This window comes from Aedes aegypti, chromosome 2 (genome assembly GCF_002204515.2).
Source record: "Aedes aegypti strain LVP_AGWG chromosome 2, AaegL5.0 Primary Assembly, whole genome shotgun sequence".
Taxonomy (NCBI): domain Eukaryota; kingdom Metazoa; phylum Arthropoda; class Insecta; order Diptera; family Culicidae; genus Aedes; species Aedes aegypti.
The window spans coordinates 230,924,555-230,949,047 of NC_035108.1; the positions used below are offsets into that span (position 1 = coordinate 230,924,555).

The 24,493-nt window shown below is 37.0% G+C and overlaps 1 protein-coding gene across 2 annotated transcripts in view; it reads left to right on the forward strand.

The window, feature by feature from the left end:
* The window catches only part of LOC5569978 (sushi, von Willebrand factor type A, EGF and pentraxin domain-containing protein 1), a 41,517-nt gene that overhangs the window by 11,921 nt on the left and 5,103 nt on the right, over positions 1–24,493 (forward strand). The window contains exons 3-16 of one of the 2 annotated variants that reach the window (XM_021844339.1): positions 8,775–8,853; positions 8,910–9,013; positions 9,073–10,506; positions 10,568–10,770; positions 10,850–11,231; positions 11,293–11,453; positions 11,511–11,713; positions 11,771–12,264; positions 12,619–12,869; positions 13,195–17,550; positions 17,613–17,778; positions 17,851–18,096; positions 18,354–19,424; positions 23,533–23,619. In XM_021844339.1, coding sequence (XP_021700031.1) covers positions 8,788–8,853; positions 8,910–9,013; positions 9,073–10,506; positions 10,568–10,770; positions 10,850–11,231; positions 11,293–11,453; positions 11,511–11,713; positions 11,771–12,264; positions 12,619–12,869; positions 13,195–17,550; positions 17,613–17,778; positions 17,851–18,096; positions 18,354–19,424; positions 23,533–23,619 — 9,224 coding nt within the window. In that variant the 5' untranslated portion in view covers positions 8,775–8,787. The remainder of the gene's footprint in view (positions 1–8,774; positions 8,854–8,909; positions 9,014–9,072; positions 10,507–10,567; positions 10,771–10,849; positions 11,232–11,292; positions 11,454–11,510; positions 11,714–11,770; positions 12,265–12,618; positions 12,870–13,194; positions 17,551–17,612; positions 17,779–17,850; positions 18,097–18,353; positions 19,425–23,532; positions 23,620–24,493) is intronic. The other variant, XM_021844340.1, reaches the window with a different exon arrangement.

The window sequence follows — 24,493 nt, forward strand, 5'->3', positions numbered from 1 at the left end:
GATTGAATTTTATTTATCAATTTTTTTTTAAAGTTATGACATTTTCTAAAATTTACGCCTAAACTGCATGTTTTTCTAAGCATTAGATCGACCAAAAATTTGAATCAGTGCGGACATAGAACCCTAATTATATGCTCTGTAAAAAGCACTTTCAAAATTTTGGCCAATAAACCTGAATATTATACATATATTCTAAAGTGACCAGACGTCCCGGATTATCCGGACAGAGCAATTTTTAACTTGACAGTACAATGTCAATACTTTTTATTTTAATTAACTTATTATGTAGTACATGTCTTAGATTGAATATGAATGTAAAATACACATCAAACATAGGCAGCGCTTAATTGGGGATGAGATCTGACAAGCGTCCCGGATTTTTTCCGGGACACATCTGGTCACATTAATATATTCTATCTCGACTGTTTTTGATAATAGTCCGACATCACGTTGACGGGAGCAAGTTTACCACACCGGAGGATTTGTCTGTGCGAGCGCGCCTAAATTCATCCGAATGAAAATGTGTTGTCGGTGAAACTGTTTGATTTTTATGAGTATTGATCAATATTGTAGTTTTGGGATATGAACCCCCTTTTAGTGGGCAGAGATGAACTGAAAGTTAAATGCTTGTTGTTAGCCATCTTCTCAGCTAAGTGTTCTGAGAGTATTTCCACAGTTATAAACTATGAGTTTCGTTTGCCTGAATTTCCATTGTAGCATTCGTATATCCTGTGGTAGGTACGATGACGTTCTAGTCGCAGGGCAGTAAAAGAACATTTTTATTACAAAAAAACCTGGGCCGACCGGGAACTGAACGCAGACGCCAGATAAAACTTCAAGTTTATCTTACTATTAGCAAATAAGGAATGATACTTTCTACACGGAGATAATAAGGTACTTTGTAAGTTTATTCCACTCAATTCGGGGGTTCGTGCGTAAACCTAATTTTGAATTGAGTTCTTTTCACTCAACCGGCAGACCAAATAACTCAACTTCCAGTAGGGTGCAGAGCTACGTGAGCACTTCCATGATTAACTTTGGCATGGGAGGTTTTTCTCGGCCGAATCGTCTGAAACTTATAAGTGCCGAAGTGAATCAGAAGTGCCAATAATAGGATCCAGCTCCCTACTATGCCACGTTCTCAAATTTGAGGTAACACTCTAAGGTTCGGTTTTTGGGTTGTTTTGCGCTTTGCTCTCTGACATCAATAGAAGGAGCGAATGAAATAGGGAGAGAAAAATAACTCAAAAATATACACCGTTTACATATACACCGTTTTACATAGTCAATCAGCATGAAACTTTTTATGTTCAGTAGATCATATTCACATGATAGAGCCACATTAATTTACTCGCCCGAATTGATTCAAAACGTTGAAAAAAACATTTAATTTTCCTTATAATTTTAACTCCCATACACCTAATCTGACCAGGACACTCCTAATTTGTCCTTTCTCATAAGAATTCAATGTGACTGAATTGGCCAATTTAGGGACCGAAGCTAAATCTCTGGCCGAAACTGGTTCTGGTAACCTATATTGCCAACGATATTTTAAAAGCGAAAAAATGGTTTCAGTTCAGTTCCGATATGTTTCATACATAATATGGATTGAAAGCTTCATTTGACATATGTGTAGTAAAAATAGAGCTTCCCATATAATTTTTATTGACTCTTAGGCTGGCCAAAACCGGTGTTTTTTCCCCTAGTTGGATAATCCGTGGTAATGATTGTAATGGAATAGATGAATGGAACATATAATTTCATAATTTTAAGAGTTACAAGGAATAGTGTTGCAATTGCAAATAGTTCAGTGAAAATGCTTGTACATAGGGTAGAAGTACCAACTATAATAACAACTATGGCAATATTGGGAACAAAAATAAAATTTATGTCACCGTTTCTAGCGGCTAATATGCATAGAAATGTTATTTCTTTTTTTGTTTCGGATGATATTTAGACTTTGATGAGAACATTCGTGCAATACTCTTCGGAAAACAAAGATTTTGAAACATTGCATCACGCAAATGTCTTCTTCTTAGCAGTTGGGGGTCCTTTACCCCGTTACGAAATTTATGATTCCATCCGGAAAAAGTACTTTAACCGGTAAACGTATGATGCCTAATGAGAACAAATAAGCAAATTTGGATAGTGAACAACCAAATTTATCGTTAGAAGTTGGAAATTGTGTTATATCCGCTGTGGCGATTTGTTGCCCTGGAGGCGGTTTGTTTACATTTTTTGTTCAATTAAATAAAAGAAGTAAGACTATTTTACGGGTGATTTCCATGACGGTATGTCACAAGTTCAAAAACGTAGTATCAACGAATTGCCGATCTTTTTTACTAAAATAACGAACCGGGAAGGCAATATTCACTATATTTCGACTCCTTTAGAAAATTTATTTGCTATAGAAGTTCCGAAAATCAATTTTGTTTTGTTCCGATTTATCGATTTTTTGCTTTTTTGATTGAATCGTTGGAAGGTGGACTCACAATCGAGTGAATCAATTTTCTTCATTCGATTTTTTGTTTCGATTCAAAAAGATGAAATTTATTAGAATTTTTAATGAGTTCATAAACCATAAACCTAGTTTTAAATCAGCCATGAACTGTTATCAATTTGAAACGTTTTTTCAAGGAGGAATTAAAATCATATGCAATTGCATTTCGAGATTGATTTTGTAAATTTTTGTATGAGCTTGAAAATAGAATCGATTCAAATGAATCAATAGGAAAATTTTTGAAACCACCCTCCCCCCTCCGTAACGCTTTCTGTATGATTTTTTTTAAATTTTTGTATGAGCCATAACGCTTGAGCCTACTCCCCCTCCCCCTAGAGCGTTACGTAATTTGTGGACGGCGCCTAAACACAAAAAGTTATATATTCACATTACACTTGATTTCTTATCACTACTTTTTTGATCCAGGTTCCTAATTGCAAGTAATTTACGTTTTTCATTATTTTCCATACGTTTTGACATTTCTCCGAATACCATTCTTCCATGCCCTTGTGTGGAAAGTTTGAGAAATTTGAGAATCCAGCGTAGCGCGATCAGTGGGTGGAATACAAACAACAGTGTCGTCGCTCGGCGGCCAGTGAAAGAAACTGAATGTTCGAAAGGTTGTTGTCTGTAATGTTTGCCGCTGGCGCCAACCATAGTCCATTGCTCTGCGAAGTGGGTCAGTTTGTCTCAGTCACCATCTGATACAGACGGAGCATGGATGTGTTCCCCTAAGCACGGTCCTCCGTGCGGCGTCTTCTGGTGGCTGGATGGGTTATTTTTTTGGAGGGGCTGGGAATTGAATCCATGACCATGAAGCGAAAGCGTAACCTCAAGGCTACGGACCCCCTTTGTTCGAAAGGTTGTTGCCTGTACTTTTTTCCCCTGGCGCCAACTGTTAGCGGTTATGAACGAAATAAACAGTCGTTACCCTATTGTCATAATTTCATACATTTCAGGGTGGTGAATGAACCGTCATTTGGTATGCAACTTCTTAATTTGATTGCAGGTCTTTCAAGTTCTTGGAAAAGGGTCATTCTGGGAAGTGGCGTTCGGGGAAATGACATTCGGAGAAAAGTAGCACAACCACTAGTGCCATGATTGATGCAAAGACAACGATTTTTGAAACCATTTTTTTTTTTATTGTTTGAGTCAGGGCGATATTCAAAGCTGGCACTTTTTCAGTGGTAGTAAAAATAAAATCCTGAAGCAAAGGAAACACCATGGCAGATGAACTAAACACAAAAAGTTATCTATTCACATTACGTTTGATTTTTAATCAACACTTTTTTGATCTAGTTTCCTAATTGCAAGTAATTTACGTTTTTCGTTATTTTCCATACGTTTTGACAGTTCTCCGACTACCATTTTTCCATGCGCTTGTGTTGAAAGTTTGAGAAATTTGAGAATCCAGCGTAGCGCGATCAGTGGGAGGAATACAAACAACAGTGTCGTCGCTCGGCGGCCAGTAATAGAAACTGAATGTTCGAAAGGTTGTTGTCTGTAATTTTTGCCGCTGGCGCCAACTGTTAGCGTTTGAGAACAAAATAAACAGTCATTACCCTATTAATATTAAACACCAAAATTGTTTAATTAATCTGTTTCGCAATGCTTCAAACTAGTGATCAAGATCAACCAGTAATGCTTACGTTTTAGAAAGGCGGGTCAAATCCGATTTATATCCAAACGGTTGACCTATCCATAGTTACAATAATGCAATATGATTTAATCTGCGCTATAGTTCTAAAATATCTAGGAAATAATCGCGCAGAAGCAATCAACGATATTTTAGGCAGTATTTGGATTTTGATCCGAATGAGCCGATCGAAACATATTCGGAGAGTGTAACAGTTCGTGAACCATAACCGTGTGTAGGTGCTGTCTCGCTCTTTCTCTCACGGGCAACTTGAAAACAGGGCGCACAGTAAAAGTCAAACGTTTTATAGCATGCATAGGTTCATGCTCATTCCACGAACGATACATGTCATGTGTGTTGTACACTGAGAACAGCGTTGCAGTTGAAAATACTATATTGTAAGTTCGGTCAATCGTTTGAAAATACAGTTCGCCGAAAATGGATTTTTCTCAATATTCATGCAAGATATCCTACTTCGGAAGTAGGGCGCATTAGAGTGCATCTAGATTTAAATAGAATGCATCACTTCCGAAGTAAGGTATCTCGCATAGATTCTGAGAAAAATCCAATTTCGGCGAGAAACCGATTCCAACTTTTTACCGCGCCGACAATATTAGAGGGTTAAATTGAATATACAACGCCACTTGATTTGTGCAGACTAAATTTGCATTTATTTTAAATGTTTTGTGCATTCAATTTTACCATGGTACCATTTCGATAGTAAAAATTACTATACACAGATAAAAATATTTAAATTCCAATGTAGTGTAAACTGAAGCATAGAGTAAAAATATATCAAATTCATCTATTGTTACGGCATTTTGTTTAATTTTCACCTAAAGATGCTTGAATGCTACATGATCGTGTAAATTTAAAGTGCATTTGATTGAAAAATAAGCGATTTATCATTGAAATTTCAGTTTATTTTGAAGCTCCAGATATGTGCATGAATATAAACTTAAATTTACAACATATTTTTAGCTGTGTATCATGGTTAAAAACTTGCAGCAAGCCAGAATCGAACCGAGGATCTTGCGATTGTCAAGCGCGAACGCTTACCGCTCGGCGGTTGAATTGAGAGGGACCGAAACGCAAATAAAAAGCGTTCTTGATAGCTCAATCGTGATTGGAATAGTAGATTTAAAAACTTGTTCATGGTTCTCATTACTTCAACGCTTGTTTCAGTGTATGAGTACAGGCGGATAAATGAGATTAAATTATGGCTCGTGTATCAATGATCGTCAAATTTTCCAAATCCTGAATTTAAGTAATTGCGGGCATTAACAATTGTTTTCAATATATTTTTTCACAAGAATTTTATGCAAAATTAAAGATTGTGGATCGCAACATTAAAACAATACATTTTATTGTTTTGAGCGAAAAATGCCTAAACGTCATCCAGTAAAGTACCACAAATTCTAATGATCTGGTCAGAATTTTGTATGAAAAATTTTCAAAAATTAGTGTCAAGCAATATAAAAAATGGAGATGAAACAATCGTAGACTGAAAATTACCCTAAAACAGATAATAATAATCTGTTAATATGTTGGAATATATCTCCTTCACCGAGTGGTTAGAGTCCGCGGCTACAAAGCAAAGCCATGCTGAATGTGTCTGGGTTCAATTCCCGGTCGATCCAGGATCTTTTCGTAATGGAAATTTCCTTGATTTCCCTGGGCATAGAAGTATAATCGTACACACGATATACGAATGCGAAAATGGCAACTTAGGCATAGAAAGCTCTCAGTTTATAACTGTGGAAGTACTCGTGAGAACACTAAGCTGAGAAGCAGGCTCTGTCCCAGTGGGGATGTTAATGCCAAGAAGAAGAAGAAGAAGAGAAGATATCTCGCATAATTTGTGATCACGCCTTAAATGCCACGTGTGCAGCTCCTTGTTTCTAAGCGAATGAATGGACCACTGGGAAATAGAGGAGGGTCTTTTTTTCATCGTAGCATTATTGAATAACATATAAACCCACTTGTTTGCTCGGTAACAACAAGCTAACCAATGGCTTTCAGGGTGAAATCACAAGTTATGTGAGATATGATACTCGACTATACTAAATGTAAGTCGAATGACCTGGTGCTATGCCCCTACTCGCATAACAGTCCCATGATCTATATGATTTCCTATATAAATGGGACTGTTATGCGAAAATGTGCAGTTTAGGTACATACCAAAATTATATCAGCTTGTTATTATGTGTTTATGTTATGGACATTATATCGTTGTTACAAGCTTGATGCAGGATGTTGTTAAAATAACTAAAATCATAACAAAAAGGTATATGAGTTGTAATTTGAATATAATTAAATATGTTTCAAACCTATCAAAAATATATCAAACCAAGTATAAAGTATCAACATTATAATAGATGTAACTCATTCAGTTACAAGCCTCTGATCAATTATTTTAAAATTCTAAAACAATATGATACTCGGTATAAGGGGCGACAGTGGACAAACAAAAATGTATGTTTTGAAATAAAACAAGGAATTTAAAATTTGGCTTATGTCACAGAAAGTCAATTTTCAATCACTTTCACTTAGTCTACAATTAAATGATGATCAGAACATTTCCCTCTCCCCGTATAAAATTTAAGAATGGAAACTCAATAGAATATATTCCGTTTTGTAAATCAAAAACTAAAATTGCTTGAATGTACTAGACGTAGAAAAAATAAATAAAACCAAATAACCAGAAATCCGGAAAATGGGAGACTTTTCAAAAAGCGAAAATTTTGCAAATGCAAAAATATTTATCAAATTTTATTAGAAAAATGATAAAAATCAACAAAAATTGTATTCAAAGTAAATATAACTCAATATTTTATTTTTTTCGGCCTTAAAACAAAATTACATCACAATAAGATATGCATATTATGTTTTGTTATGCTCCTCTAGCACTGCTACAAAAAGACATTTTTTGTATTTTTTTTATCAGAGTAGTAGGGTAACGGTCGTATTTTGGACTATCTAAGAAAGTGATTTTGAGTTTTTATATCAATTAATTATTTACAAAGCGTAACCAAGTCAGTGAACATGCCAAAATGTAGAGAACAGCTTCATTTGTGAAATAAAAATGATCACACGGTCATAGATAGTTCAAAATACGTCGAAAACAGTAAAATCATATAGCACTGTATATAGACTCTCAAAGTATATATTTTGGAACCCCGGAGATTTTATTTCACTGGACACTAAGTCAATGAAACTGTTGGTTTAAAATGCTAGCACATAGTCTAATCTATCGATCAACAATAGAAAGCGCAAAGCACATTCGCTTTTTAGTCCAGGAATTTTGAAATAGTTTTTGTTTACATTTGACAAATTTCTGCGTGAAACGTCTTGTAACGGTTGTATGGATGAACAGATTGAATCAAATTTATATCAGTCAAAATAAAGACATTTTCTATGTAAAGATGGTTGATGCAACTATAAAACAGTCCTATCTTCCTAAATGACCTGCGAATTAAGGTGATCTTTTGATTTAAACGGGAAAATTTGTATAAAAATGGCTCTGGGATCAAAAATATACAGAGGTCCAAAATATATTGGTTACCCTATGCCTTTGTGAACCGATAGAATATTTTGATATCATAGCCATAATTGTTTTACACACAGTCAACTCTCCCTTACTCAATATTGAAGAAACCATTGAGTTATGAAGATATATGTAGACTAATAGAAAAGAAAATCGGTGCAACTGTTCAAGGGACCATCGAGGTAGCCATAAAAACCAACTATTACTATAGTTTTATAACTAGATATAGAGAAATGGAGAGTTGACTGTACAACTCGATATCTTACAAACTCAATGGTTTCTTCATTATCGAGTTTTAAAGAGTTGACAGTACTTCTTTATTATTCATAAAGAATAAAAGTGGGGTTTTCTCTGGGTTACCATTCCCCAATGAAGACTATGCATTTAGTGGAAGATCATCGGTACTCATAAAAGGAAAAGATCCCCCAGTACAGGACCTCTAAACCTGCTAAACATATTACTTCGAAATTATTTATTTTATTTTTATAATTTTGGTTTTGTATTTAAGTACCTAATTAATGAAAAATATTATAAAACTCAATATGATATAAATTGGGATCAAATTTGAGGCAATACGTCAATGTTTCATCAGTTTACAAACGTTACAAATTTAAAAAATATGCGCTTTCTTCGATGCAATCACATTTCTTAAAAATAATATATCGTCTTGATTTGACCACGATTTCCTCATTTTTGTACGATGTCCGGTATTGAGTACTGTCCGACATTGTTTGCTACTAGTATGCGGCCTGTCCGACGACGAAAATGGATGTTTTCTCAATTAAACTAAATTAATATACATTTTCTAATTCAAAAGTTGTTTTGTTTTGACCTGGATGACATGAGATAATCATGTGAAACAGGGAATGTATAGGCTAAGCTCACTATAATCGAATGAGCATGTAAGATGACTACACCGATAGTATCATCATATTGCTCATCGTATATGAGGTCATAAGGGATGACTGCATTGTCAACCTTCTGGCGATTATTTGGAATGTGATTATTTTTTGCTTGTAAAAATAAATGTGTACGTATAGTTTTCAACCATTTTTTATGATTTTCGTTTTATTTTCAATTTTTATTTACAGACTCACGTTAAAGATGGCTAAACATGTAATATGTAGGATAATATGGTTAGCTTCAGTATTTATCACAGTATTAGCAGAGGTATGCTCAACAATTACTTGCTCTAGATGTTTGACTAATACAATATTCTATTGTAGGATCCTTTTTCGTGCTCGATAGGCTGGGAACTAAGAGGATTAAATTGTTACAAATATTTTAGTGTTAAGCATTCCTGGGAGAAATCGGCAGAATTATGTAAACGGTATGTAATTACATGTGGAGCATATATCATAGTTTTTGAGTTTTATTATTCTTTTACAGATACGGTGCGGAGCTAGCAACGATTGAATCATTTGAAGAAAATGAAGCGACACGAGAGATCGCCCTTTTTGGCGAATCTAGAGGCCGAACCGCCAATATGTATTGGTTGGGTCTTGCGTCGTTGGACGATCTTAGGACAAATACGTTAGAATCTACTGCAGGTGGATTAGTTTCACAATACTCAGGTTTTTGGGCTTTGAACCAACCAGACCCCGCCGCTGGTGAATGTGTTGCAGCTTCAAACGTGAACGACATGCAAACGTGGCAGTTGGAAACATGTGAAAACTTATTACCGTTTATGTGTGAACGACCTGCGTGTCCTCAGAACTCAGTCCGATGTTCTAACGGTGCTTGTATAAATCAAGCGTTCAAATGTGACGGAAATGATGACTGTGGAGATGGAAGCGATGAACTGGACTGTCCAAATGCATGTCATTTCCATATGCAATCCGGTGGAGACGTAATAGAATCACCCAGTTTCCCTCAGAAGTATCCAGCATTGTCTGGATGTAAGTGGACTTTAGAAGGACCTCAAGGAACAAACATCATTTTACAGTTCCAGGAATTCGATACCGAAAAGAATTTTGATATTGTGCAAATATTGGTAGGTGGAAGGACTGAAGATAAGGCTGTATCACTTGCAACTATTTCCGGCAAGAATGATCTTACCAGCAAACCATTTATTACTGCCTCCAATTTTATGATTATTAAATTCACTTCTGATGGAAGCGTTGAACGCAAAGGTTTCAGAGCAACATGGAAAACTGAGCCCCAAACTTGTGGTGGTGTGTTACAAGCAACAACGCAAGGACAGATGTTAACTAGCCCTGGTTATCCGAAAACTTACCCTGGAGGGCTAGAATGTTTGTACATCATAAAAGCTCAAAACGGTCGAGTGATTTCATTAGAAGTTGAAGATCTGAACCTTAATGAGGACCGCGATTTCATTCTGGTTCGAGATGGAGATAACGCCCACAGTAAACCGATTACTCGATTAACCGGAACTTCTCTGAGTGACAGAAATAGAGTAATTATATCAACCAGTAACAAACTGTACGTTTTTTTCAAGACTTCCCTCGGTGGTTCAAAGAAAGGATTTAACATAAAATACACACAAGGCTGCTCAGCAACCATTACAGCATTGAATGGAACGGTTACTTCTCCGGCTTATGATCTAGCTAACTATCCCAATAACCAAGAATGTTTCATTAAAATCAAGAACCCAATGGGAGGACCACTTTCCTTACGATTCAAAAACTTCAACGTACATAAAAGCGACAAAGTTCAAATCTTCGATGGCTCTTCTACGTCTGGTCTGCGTCTTCATCCTGGAGACGGTTTCACAGGAACAACAGTGCCGAAAATTACACTTACTGCATCTTCAGGCAATATTCTAGTTAAATTTGTATCTGATGCTTTACACAACGACAAGGGGTAACCACATTAATTCATTGTTTAAAGCAAAATCTTGACTCATTTTTAATTCTGATTACAGATGGCTCGCGGAGTTTTCTGCAGACTGCCCTGATTTGAAACCAGGTATTGGGGCACTAGCTTCCAGTCGTGATACGGCTTTCGGGACAGTCATTACATTTACTTGTCCAATCGGACAAGAATTTGCAACCGGAAAAAATAAAATCGTCACTAGGTGTCAAAATGGTGGAACCTGGAGTATCGATTACATCCCTAAGTGCCAAGGTATGAAACACATTGGTTATTGTAAAATAACCTTACATTAAAGATTCGAAATATACGAAGTTTAATATTTTCTTCACAGAGGTGTACTGTGGACCAGTTCCTCAGATCGATAATGGTTTTTCGATTGGATCTTCGAATGTAACATATCGTGGAGTTGCCATGTATCAGTGTTACGCCGGTTTTGCGTTCGCTTCTGGTAATGCCATCGAGAAAATATCCTGTTTAGCTGATGGAAACTGGGAAAGACAACCGTCGTGTCTAGCATCACAGTGTTCACCGTTAGCGGAAGTTCCTCACGCAAATGTTACCATTATGAATGGCGGAGGGCGCAGCTACGGTACCATTGTACGATATGAATGTGAATCTGGATATGTGCGAAGTGGACAACCAGTTTTGAATTGCATGTCGAACGGAACCTGGAGTAGTCCTGTTCCAACATGTTCTCGTAAAAGATGTTTCAAGTAAATTTCAATAGATTCATATATAAATTGACAAGATAAGTAATCTTCTTTGGATCCTCAGATTTCCGGAAATAGAAAATGGATTCTTTGTGGATAAAACACGCCAATATTACTTCGGAGATGAAGCGAGAATACAGTGTTATAAGGGTTACAAGCAAATTGGTTCCAATATAGTAAAGTGCAACGCAGACCAAGAGTTCGACACTTTGCCGATGTGTGAAGGTATAATATTACTGTTCAATAATATTGGAAGATTCCATAGCATCCCGTTTCTTGTAGATATCAACGAATGTATAGCGGCCCCATGCGATGTAGCCTCAACCGAATGTGTGAATACGCCTGGATCATTCTACTGTCAGTGCAAGGCAGGTTTTTCGGCATCTACTGAATGTAGGCCAGTTGGCGATTTGGGTTTGGCGACTGGAGGTATTTCGGACAATAGTATCAGTGTTTCTTCGACCGAGGATGGATATGAAAAATCTGTTAGTATATATATTAAGTTTTAGGATTGAGAGCAGTAAATATGTTTTTTTTTATAGATGCTACGACTCAACTCGGCAGGTTGGTGTGGAAATTCTATGGATCCTGGTGCAAACTGGGTGCTTCTAGATTTTAAAGCACCTACAATAATCCGAGGATTCCGTACCATGTCCGTGCAACGATTCGATGGCAGCCTAGCATTTACATCCGCTATTCGTATACAGTACACAAATGATGTGACTGATGTGTTCAAAGACTATGCTAATCCTGATGGTACAGCTGTAGAGTTTAGAATTTTAGAACCCACATTGTCAATTCTAAATTTACCGATACCTATTGAGGCACGGTATGTCCGATTTAGACTGCAAGACTTCATGATCGCTCCTTGTCTGAAGTTGGAAGTAATGGGATGTACACGTATAGACTGTATTGATATCAATGAATGTTCAAATAAGAATGGTGGATGTCGCCAAAAGTGTATCAATTCCCCTGGATCATACTCTTGTGGATGTAATACAGGATACGAACTATTCACCAAAAACGGAACAGCAGGGTAAGTGAACAAACGACAATGGCATGTGATACTTATAGTCGTATAGGTGTTAGCTCAATGAGAAGAAATCATTAAGATATTCAGTTCAAACAAACGAGATTTCCATAGTTTAAATAATCAATAAAAATTTATGCATAACTTTTCCAAATCATGAAATGCTTTCTCTGAAGAATCAAACTTTCTCACAATTGGTATACTTTTTCGAACATTTTTAAGTTCTATCGTAGAAAACAGTGTTTCTATAACCATTTGATGTAATTTGGATTACATTGTTTTAATAGTACGCATTACTATTCACTACCGAACCTCCGATTACAGCAAACATCTAATTTATTGATTTATTTCTCCCAACAGATTCACTATTGAAAGAGCTGAGAGTGGTGAACGAGATGGCGATGTCTACCAACGAAATAAAACATGCGTTCCGATGATGTGTCCAACTTTGTCTGCTCCTGAAAATGGAAAACTTTTGACGGATAAGGTAGACCACCACTTTGGCGATGTTGTTCAGTTCCAATGTAACTTTGGTTATGTTATTTCTGGAAGTACTTCGTTGCTTTGCATGTCCACAGGCGAATGGAACGCTACTACTCCAGAGTGCATATGTAAGTTTAAAAGATGCTTTTTTATGTGCGTTCATATTTGAGGGAGCCCAAACGCAAAGGGTTGTAAGTGACATGTTAGTCTGTTTTGAGTTGAGTACACTGGAAATCTCTCCTGTTTTCAAGCTGTCTGATAGTATTTTTATGTGATTTTTCCGTCAAACATAAAAATAACATCATTCGTAGAAGATCGGCAAGTTTTCTCTTCGATTTTCTCAAAACTCTTTTTGTCACTTACACCCCTTACTTTGCTTCTAATCCCCTCATTTTTGTAGCTAAGTTATATATCTTGATTATTACAAATTGATCCTTTCTTCTCTGATAATAGATGCAAAGTGCGTTTCCCTGCCAGATGATAAAAACGAAGGACTTGCAGTACTGAGACAAGATAAGGACAGCATTTTAGTACCATTCCGTGAAAATGTTACATTAACTTGTAATTCTCCTGGTCGTAAGCTACGAAACTCAATTTCTTCTGGATTTAGACAATGTGTTTATGATCCTAAGGCTGGATACCCAGATTATTGGTTGTCAGGAACGCTTCCTTCATGCCCTCGGGTAGATTGCGGTGAACCAATGCCCACTCCAGGTGCAGAGTATGGACAAAAGGGGGATACAAGATTCCAGAGTTCTTTCTTCTTCGGTTGTCAAAATACGTTCAAATTGGCAGGTCAAAGCTCCAAAAATGATAATGTTGTTAGATGTATGGAGGATGGCGTATGGGACTTTGGCGATTTACGCTGCGAAGGACCTGTTTGTGAAGATCCAGGAAGACCTAACGATGGCTACCAAATCACCAAGAGCTATGAGCAAGGCTCGGAGGTATTATTCGGCTGCTCAAGACCTGGCTACATTTTAATTAATCCTCGACCAATCACTTGTATCAGAGAGCCAGAATGCAAAGTCATTAAACCTTTGGGTTTATCTTCCGGTAAGATTCCAGACCACGCCATAAATGCAACTTCAGAAAGGCCAAACTATGAAGCCAAAAACATTCGACTAAACTCTGTCACTGGCTGGTGTGGAAAGCAAGAAGCATTTACATATGTTAGTGTTGACTTAGGAAAAGTAAATCGAATTAAGGCAATCCTTGTCAAAGGTGTTGTTACAAATGATATTGTTGGTAGACCTACAGAGATCAGATTCTTCTACAAACAATCGGAAAATGAAAATTATGTAGTCTACTTCCCCAACTTCAACTTGACCATGCGGGACCCCGGAAATTACGGAGAGTTAGCAATGATTACACTGCCCAAGTTTGTGCAAGCTCGATTTGTTATTTTGGGTATTGTGAGTTACATGGATAATGCGTGCTTGAAATTCGAGCTCATGGGTTGTGACGAACCATCAACAGATCCACTATTGGGCTATGATTATGGATATTCTCCGTGTGTGGATAACGAGCCACCAGTGTTCCAGAACTGTCCTCAACAACCAATAATTGTGAAACGTGATCAAAATGGTGCCATTATGCCGGTGAATTTCACAGAGCCCGTCGCTATAGATAACTCAGGATCAATCGCTAGGTTAGAAGTAAAACCTCAAAGTTTCAAAACTCCTTCATATGTATTCCAAGACACAATAGTGAAATACGTTGCATTTGATTATGACGGAAATGTTGCCATTTGTGAGATCAACATTACAGTACCTGACATTACTCCTCCATCCTTGAGCTGCCCACAAAGTTTCGTTATAGAGCTTGTAGATAAGCAGGACAGTTATGTCGTGAACTTCAACGATACTAGGAAACGTATTAAGGTATCGGATAACTCAGATCAAGTTACTATTCAATACATTCCCGAGAGTGCAACTATTCCGATTGGAGGATTTGAAAACGTGACCGTAGTTGCAACCGACAAATTCAACAATAAAGCAACATGTAACTTCCAGGTGTCAGTACAAGCAACACAGTGCGTCGATTGGGACTTGCAGCCTCCAAACAATGGCAATATAAACTGTAAATCTAATGACAAAGGAATTGATTGTACTGCAACATGTAAACCAGGTTTCAGATTTACGGATGAAGATACAGTAAAGAAATTTTCATGTGAGACTAAACGACTATGGAAACCATCTTCAGTAGTACCAGATTGTGTTTCAGAAAATACTCAACAAGCTGACTATCACGTTACTGCCACAACCATATACAGAGCAAATGGAGCAGTAGCTCCATCATGTCTTCCACAGTATCAAGAAATGCTTGGTAAATATTATCCAAACTTGAACAATATTTTATCGCAACGTTGCTCTGCAGTGAACGTAAATATGAATGTATCATTCATCAAATCTGTACCAAAATTACTTGAGGAAAATATGATACAAATAGATTTTATTTTATCAATCGTCCCGGCAATTAGACAACCTCAGCTATATGACCTTTGTGGGTCTACACTTCAACTTATCTTCGATTTGAGCGTACCATATGCAAGCGCTGTCATTGAGCCAATTTCGAATGTATCGGCTATTGGCAATCAGTGCCCACCATTAAGGGCTTTGAAGAGCTCCATTGCAAGAGGATTTACTTGCTCTGCAGGAGAAGTTCTTAATATGGATACAAGTGATGTTCCACGATGTCTACATTGCCCTGCTGGAACTTATGCAGGAGAAAACCAAAAAACATGTACACCTTGTCCCAAAGGATATTACCAAAACAGAGAGCGTCAAGAATCATGCCTAAGATGTCCAACAGGAACGTATACAAGAGAGGATGGTTCAAAGAGCGTGGGTGCTTGCGTACCTGTTTGCGGCTATGGAACTTATTCTCCAACTGGTTTAGTGCCTTGTTTGGAATGTCCCATTAATTCGTTCTCTAGCGATCCACCTACTGGAGGATTCAAAGATTGCCAGGCTTGCCCAACTGGTACATTTACGTTCCAACCTGCTGCACAATCTATTGATCAGTGTCGTAAAAAATGTCCACCTGGTCAATACTCACCTACCGGATTGGCACCATGTTCACAGTGCCCAAAGAATTTCTACCAAAATGTAGAAGGAATGCTGACATGTAATGAATGCCCAACAGGAATGAAAACAGACGGACCAGGTGCTACGGGCCGTGAAGAGTGTAAACCTGTCATGTGCAATGAAAACTCTTGTCAACATGGAGGACTGTGCGTCCCAATGGGCCATGAAGTGCAATGTTTCTGCCCAGCAGGATTTTCTGGAAGACGCTGCGAAATCGATATTGACGAGTGCGCATCTCAACCATGCTACAATGGAGGAACATGTAAAGATCTTCCTCAAGGTTATAAGTGTACTTGTGCTCAAGGCTACTCTGGAATCAACTGTCAAGAAGAGAAAAGTGATTGTGGTAATGATACATGTCCATCAAGAGCAATGTGCAAAGACGAGCCAGGATACAACAATTTCACATGCTTGTGTCGCAGTGGATACACTGGGGAAGAATGTGACATCACTATTGATCCATGTACTGCAAATGGCAATCCTTGCAAGAATGACGCAGCTTGTGTGGCCCTTCAACAAGGACGTTTCAAATGCGAGTGCCTTGCTGGCTGGGAAGGCCAATTATGCGAAACCAACACAGATGATTGTGCTGAAAACCCTTGTTTGTTGGGAGCTAACTGTACAGATCTTGTAAATGATTTCAGTTGTTCTTGTCCAAGCGGATTCACAGGTAAACGGTGTCAAGAGAAAATCGACTTATGCCTATCGGAGCCATGCAACCACGGCATGTGCATTGACAAATTCTTTTACCACGAATGTATCTGTCAGCCAGGCTGGACTGGAGAATCATGTAACATTAATATAAATGATTGTGCAAGCGATCCATGTCAGAACAATGGAGACTGTATTGATTTGATTGATGCATACCAGTGTAGCTGTGAACCTGGTTACACTGGAAAGAATTGCCAACATTTCATTGACGATTGCGCAAGCGATCCTTGTCAGAATGGGGCTACATGTGTTGATCAACTTGATGGCTTCCAATGCAAATGTAGGCCTGGTTTTGTTGGTCTGCAATGTGAAACTGAAATTGACGAATGTTTAAGTGACCCATGTAATCCTACTGGAACAGACAGATGTCTGGACAAAGACAATACATTTGTCTGTCAATGTCGAGACGGATATACCGGTACCTTGTGTGAAACAGACATTGACGATTGTGAAGATGCACCATGTCTTAATGGAGGAAAATGCCAAGATCGTGTTGGAGCGTACGAATGCGAATGTCCAGCAGGATGGAGTGGTTATCGTTGTGAACAGTTAATCGAGTCATGTGAACCCACCCGCCCATGTAAAAATGATGCACGTTGTATTGATTTGTTCGAGGACTACTTCTGTATTTGCCCCAGCGGAACAGATGGTAAACAATGTGAAACTGCGCCAGATCGATGTATTGGAAATCCATGTATGAATGGAGGTCAATGTAAGGATTATGGCTCAGGATTAAATTGTTCGTGCTCAGTAGACTATTCTGGTATAGGATGCCAATATGAATACGACGCATGTGAAGCAAATGTTTGTAAGAATGGTGCTATGTGCGTGGATCACGGTAGTGGGTACAAATGCGTATGTCCACCAGGATTTACAGGCGAGAACTGCGATCAAGATATTGTCGATTGCAAAGATAACTCTTGCCCACCTGGAGCAACTTGTATAGACTTGACTGAAGGATTTTACTGCCAATGTCCGTTCAATTTGACTGGAGATGATTGCAGAAAAAGTGAGTGTTTGGAATTAAATTTCCTATTTTCGAAATAACATACAAACCGTTTGTTTCTACAGCTATACAAGTAGACTATGATATGTACTTCAGTGATCCTACCCGATCGTCAGCTGCTCAAGTGGTTCCATTCTACACTGGATCGCCGGATAGCTTTACATTTGCTATGTGGGTACAATTTTCTCAAAAGGACGACACAGGCATATTTGCAACTTTGTACGCCGTAGAGTAAGTGAAATGCGACTGCTTATAAAAATTATAATTATTTAAAAACAACATTTCAACGTTAAACATTTTCAGCTCCCCACAAGACGTCATGGCTAGACGAGTAATACTGCAGGCTCATTCAAGTGGTGTTCAGGTTTCACTATTTACGGACGTGCAGGATGCTTTCCTAGCATTTAGAGAATACACGACAATCAATGATGGTCAATGGCATCATGTAGCAGTTGTATGGGATGGAAAGACTGGACAGCTTCAGCTCATTACCGAAGGATTGATTGCCGGTCGTGCAGAGTATGGTGCTGGACGAAATCTGCCTGCATAGTAAGTAAACCGTCTCGACTAATTGCGTTATCAAGTTCTTGTTATATTATCACATTATAGTAAAAGTCTGAAAAATTAGGATTGATTTAAATACCCAAATCTAACGTCAAAAATTAACCTGCAAGCTATAAAAATTTATTGGTCTAAACATAACTTTAGCTTTCTTGAAGTCATTTCTGTAGGTACAACGTTATCATTTATAAAATGTATAAACTCCATAAATACATATCAACAACTGTTTCTGTTTTTGTTTTCAGCGCATGGTCGGTATTGGGTCGCCCAGCTTTGAAAGCAAACGAATCTAATTCTGTTGCTTACAATGAAGTTGGATTCCAAGGCAAGCTGACAAAGGTTCAATTATGGAGTAGAGCATTGGATGTTACATCTGAAATTCAGAAACAAGTCAGGGATTGCCGTAGTGAACCAGTGCTATACAGAAATTTGATATTAAACTGGGCAGGCTACGAAGAAAGCACTGGTGGTGTTGAACGATCTGTTCCTTCATCATGTGGAAGGAAGAAATGCAAATCTGGATACGTTGGAGCCCAATGCAAGCAACTAGAACATGACAAAGAGCCTCCAAAGGTTGAACATTGCCCTGATGATTTGTGGATTATTGCCAGAAATGGTTCGTCAATTGTTAACTGGGATGAACCACACTTCAGCGATAACGTTGGTGTCACTAAAATTATTGAACGTAATGGTAGACGTTCAGGACAGAGCTTCCTCTGGGGAAGCTATGATATTACGTATATTGCATACGATGCAGCCGGAAACACTGCCGATTGTAGTTTCAAGGTGACATTATCTTCTGACTTCTGCCCACCATTAGCTGACCCAATTGGTGGATCACAAAACTGTAAAGATTGGGGTGCTGGAGGACAGTTCAAAGTGTGTGCCATATCCTGTAATCCAGGAATGAAGTTCTCTGAAAAGGTTCCTGAATTTTACACATGTGGAGCAGAAGGTTTTTGGCGACCAACTGAAGATCCATCTACGCCTTTAGTATACCCATCTTGCTCACCTGCCCGACCGGCTCAACGCATTTTCCGTATCCAAATGCTATTCCCATCTGATGTATTATGTAATGAAGCTGGACAAGGAGTACTTCGACAGAAGGTGAAAAATGCTGTCAACTCATTGAATAGGGACTGGAACTTCTGTTCATACTCAAATGAAGGATCTCGCGAATGCAAAGAACTTCAAATCAATGTTAAATGTGACAAGTACCGTCACTCGAACGATATTGTGAAACGACAAGCAGTAAATCCACCGACGAAGCAGGACACGAGTACTTACGTGCTTGATGCCCAAATCCCTATTATCGGGTAAGTTATTCATCGTTATGTATTACCAAAATACCATATTTTAACATGTAAAAATTAAGAATCAGTAAGCATTCAACTTACAACTGGTGCGAGGTTAAGTTTGAAAATAATAACTACTTCACTGAATAACATATTAAGGTAAAGGCACTCAGTATCGATTCTCCCATGCATGTGACTTGTTCCAAATTAACAAACATTCATCATATACATTGTATGTTCAACATCTGATTCTACAATTTTTGGAATTCTCGAAAATATACATTGAAAATGGAAAGCTACTGCCAAGCTCCATTTATTGGTTCCTTGTGCAACTTCGATTATTCTAGCCAATCTCGCAGTAGCAACTACGAATTGTGCGGTCATCAATGCTCATGCTCATGTTCACGTATGTTTTACATCTGATGATTAAATAAACTGTTTGGCTACAGCAGTTATTGCTATGGTTTGTAGGCGAGATAGTTTGTTCTCTCAACATACACATTTACCTAGCATACCGTAAAACGAAGTATCTATAAGCCTATAACTTACTAAACGAAATAACAAAATTCATGTACATCATTTCAATAAAACGAATACAAAAGTGAAGAGTATGACAATTCATGTCAAAGCTTTTTTGTTGGAATTGAGAGTCTTTGAGGCTGTATTTTCAACTATTAAATATAAAGCCTCGCATATCAATATACTTTGAGAAACCTGTTTAAGTTATTGTAAAGAACTCAGGAACCCCACTTTGCATTATTTTTGGACAAAAATAAAAAAAAATACTATAACTTTCCTTATAACACACCTTCACTAAAATATTTCATCAATTAGGGGCTGTCCATAAACAATGTGTATTCTTTCTGAATTTTTTGACCACCCCTCTCAACTCGTGGATGGCCCATTACTCTAAATTGTGTTTACTGAGACTCCGACTCAAAACCTAGTTTCTTTCTGAGCTGAAATTCAGAGGACTGTTTTATATAAGTTTTGGAAATATGATATTATTCTTTTCAAGGATAATATAGTAGTTTACGTAACAAGTTGCAGAATGATGATTTTTACAGCACGAGTCGTACATTTGGATAATTACGACGAGTGCTGTAAAAATCGAGTTGCGCACATATTTTTTTTTGCAATTTCGTAGAAGACCACTTAAGGGTACCAGGAACCATATCGGAATGCATTCACCATTATTTTACAATCTCTGAAAAATTGTTGTGTAATAATTTATTACGCAACTTAAAACAGTTGCGTAATGAGAAAGCGTTGCATAATTAATCATTGCAGCACTAGTTTCAGGTGCGTAATGACTATTACCCCACTCCATAATGCAGTGCAGGGAAGAAGGCCGTTGAATGACAGATTGGCGTGATGAAAAACAGCCTATTAAGATGAGAAATTGCAAAAAATAATTTTTGATGAGTTATTTCGGGTTACTATTTTTTCCAATTTATTAGATCTGCCACGAGATAGATACATGAAAAAATGGTCAACTGGCAATAGTAATATAAAAATTTGATTAAACATTCTTCATTATTAAGTTTGGCAACGTTTATGCTAAATCAGGTTATTTTGAATGGATTTAACATTAATTTATATTGATTTCTCAAGGTTAAGTGTAGCTTGCACTATTTTTCGTGCAGAGTGGCTAACACACAATCATAAATTCCTACTTCTAATTCTACAATGATTGAATCTATTTTTTGTTCATAGAAATTGGCAGTTTTCGTTGAGGTTGAGTTTTTTTTTGCCGTTAATATAGGGGCGGTCTATTTATTACGTAAGACAATTTTTGGGATTTTTTAAACCGCCCTCCCCCCATGATAAGATTTTTTCTATGGAGATAAAAATAAATTGTATGGCGCGTAAGAAATCTCAAACCTCCCTCCCCCCATAAATCCTTACGTAGTATTGGCCGAACCAATACATTATATGCGATGTGTACTACCAAAACTATGAAATTGCATCACCGAGTAATGCAACGCCCAAGTGAGCAAGTGAAAAGTTTGTCGTTTCGAACAATAAATTGGAAAAATAACAGTTACACCGTGTCCAATATATTCTCATACACTTTTTCTTTTCTTTGGTATAATTTTACTGAATGTAGGATAATCCAATGTTTTAGTATTTCATTGTAATCTGGTAGTATTATACCAGCGTAGAATAGCTTGTTTGATGAAGAAAAATTAATTGCTATGATATGTGATGAAATGTCCATGGAAGTCGTGTTTTGCACTTAAAATTAATTTTTGATCATATTGGTCTGGTTTACAAAGTAAAAACCAGAGCATTCACAAAACAGTTTCAGAAACTTTAAGTTAATTATATTGCGTTTTAAATAGATAAATATTGATAAAATTTAGTGAATAGATGTGCGATAACTGCAGATTGAAATCAGGCTCTGCCTATGAGCGTGCCGCTGGAAATATTTTTCGTAAAGTCTTGAGTTGATGAAATAAGTTTATAATTGAAATATTTCCAAAATATTTCCTGAAGTGAATCAGTATTATAACCCCTTTCAAAAAATATTATCACCAATGATGTCAGTTAGACAAGCGCGTAGTAACGTTATCTCGAATTTGTATGAGAATATACTAGACACGGTGTATATTTACGATTTCTATTAAATTTTATATTTGTTAAGGAGTCTCAATGAACAATAACAAAAGTAACATGTAAGCAAAGAAAATATCATTATTGTCAATTCAATTTTCCTGTGTTCAGTTACGTTTGTTCAAATGATTCGACAACATTATAACTACAACATTATCAACGTTAGTTCTTACATCATTGGACAGGCATTTCTGCTCTGTAGGATTTCCATTCCGCTCGTTGTTTGTTTTTAAAAAATTCGGATATGACGTCGAAGAAATCATTTCTTGGAAGAGAATCCTTTAAAAAAATATTTAGAATCTTTTTGCGTAGATAGACCTATACCCCATTTTTATGTTTTAAACTAGCACTACATAGACATTCCACGGGATGTCCGTGCGTTCTCTTATATTAGAACTTTTCAATTGCCCCACGTGATTAAACAATTGACGGTGTTTTAATTTAGTTATGTTTAGGTCTACGCGGAATTAATTCTTAAACTCTTTTTATTTCAGTTTTAAACTGTCAGAGAGAACAACTTAAAAGTAGTACAGAAAATTATTGTCCGCAACTGTTTTCAACTGAAAATATATAAATAAGATTGTACGCCACCAACTTGTTACGAAGTAACAGTTGACAGGTTTACAATTTTTCGCTCTATTATGCAATAATGGTTGAAAAATCTCAGGAATCTCTTATCTATCGCAATGTTCTGAATGGCCTCAAAGGTTTACGCATTACTTTTACTTACCCACTTACCCCGCGGTACCTTACAACCTGCAATCTTTTTACCCCCTTACATGTAATAGGAAAGAATTTTGATATGAACAGGTGTAAATTTCAAAGGTACCATTCGATTTAACTTGCAGTAGTTAACTCTACAGTTTTAGTTGCGCGAATTATGTTTGAAACATATATTTTTTGAATCAGTTAACTCATTACACGTGGTAATTATGAAAAATTTATGAGTGAAATTACGAAAAATGTTCACGTGATCAAGTGGTATTCGAACCCACGACTCTTGTAATCTAGACGAGTACCTACTTTATCAATTAAGCTGCCGAGTCACTTGATAACCAAATGACTCAGAAGGTTACAAGTTTCAAGTTCAAATACTAACAGCTCACGCAGATCTTTCCCATAACCCATATCTATCCAATAATGTATGCACATCTTAGAAAAAAATCGATTTCTGTATAACAGACACAAACTTCAAGTATAAGTTTGAATGAACCGGGGGAGAGATGAAGCTAATATATGATTTCCTTTATATTATTAAAACCATAATATGACAGTGCTTAATGTGCCCTAATGTTCACTGACAAAACTAACGATTTTAATTCATCATATCGAATGAGGCACTTACCAATTAATGGAAAACCTGAAATATTCTGCTTCCGCATCTGGTGGTGGAAACAAGGCAAAATACTCATAACAATACAATGAAAAAAAGTTTCAAGAATTGTGTGCAACTTACCCCAGTTGTAATTAATCTTTGTTTTGTTTCGTAATTTAATTGCATTAAATTCAATAGCAATAAAGAAGCAGAAGGCAGCGCTCGTCAAAGTAGACAACAAAATGGTGACACCTATACGTTGGAGATGGTATTCCCTGCGGTCAAGTATGTGTTGTTTGAAGATTTAGATTTATTATTATTTGAGGATGCAATTTCACAACTTTATAGTTTTAGTCTCAATTAAGCGAAAAAAAAATCACATAGGGAAAGTTTTATTGGTTGGTACATTGGAACAGGATTATAATTTAAATGGGTTAAAATGAAAATTAAAATCAGAGAAGGGCATCCCGGATATGAAGTATGTATGAAACTGAATTACCCTAAAAGACAATACAAGAAATAACAAGAAGGCAATTGATGGGTTTCTCAGATTACAAATTACAACTTTGCTCAAGACAGTATAGTAAGGTGAGGCAAAAGTTCGTCCTTAGTAGAATAATCAACATTTCAATAACCTACACACTCGAATTATTTCACCGACCACATCAAGACAATTTACCGAGAATCTATAGCAAAGAATTCACTATTCTTCAATACCAAGTCCCGGTACTTATTTTTCCGAGAGGTCGGCAGACCAAATTTACATTTACCGAAGTTTCAGTGAAGCTTTTACCGAGATTCGGCAAATCACTACCACGGTCTCAAATGTTGAATATTCAGAAATCCGTTTTCCGAGATCAATTCCTGATTTAAGTATGTATAACAGTTGAGAAAAATGGGCTGTCCATTATTTACGTAAGACATTTGGGATTTTTCGACCCTCCCTCCCCGTATGGTAAGATATTTTGTATAAAAATGAAAATGGTACAAAAGAAATTTTAAAACCTCCCTCCCCCTATAAACTTTCACGTAATTAATGGACGGCCCCTATTGGCTATAATTTTGCCTCATGACCTTATGTCAAACAGTTGGAAAAATATTTATCAAAAGGTTTCCAACAAAATTCTCAACAAATTCGATGAGTTTCTATATTTTTCCA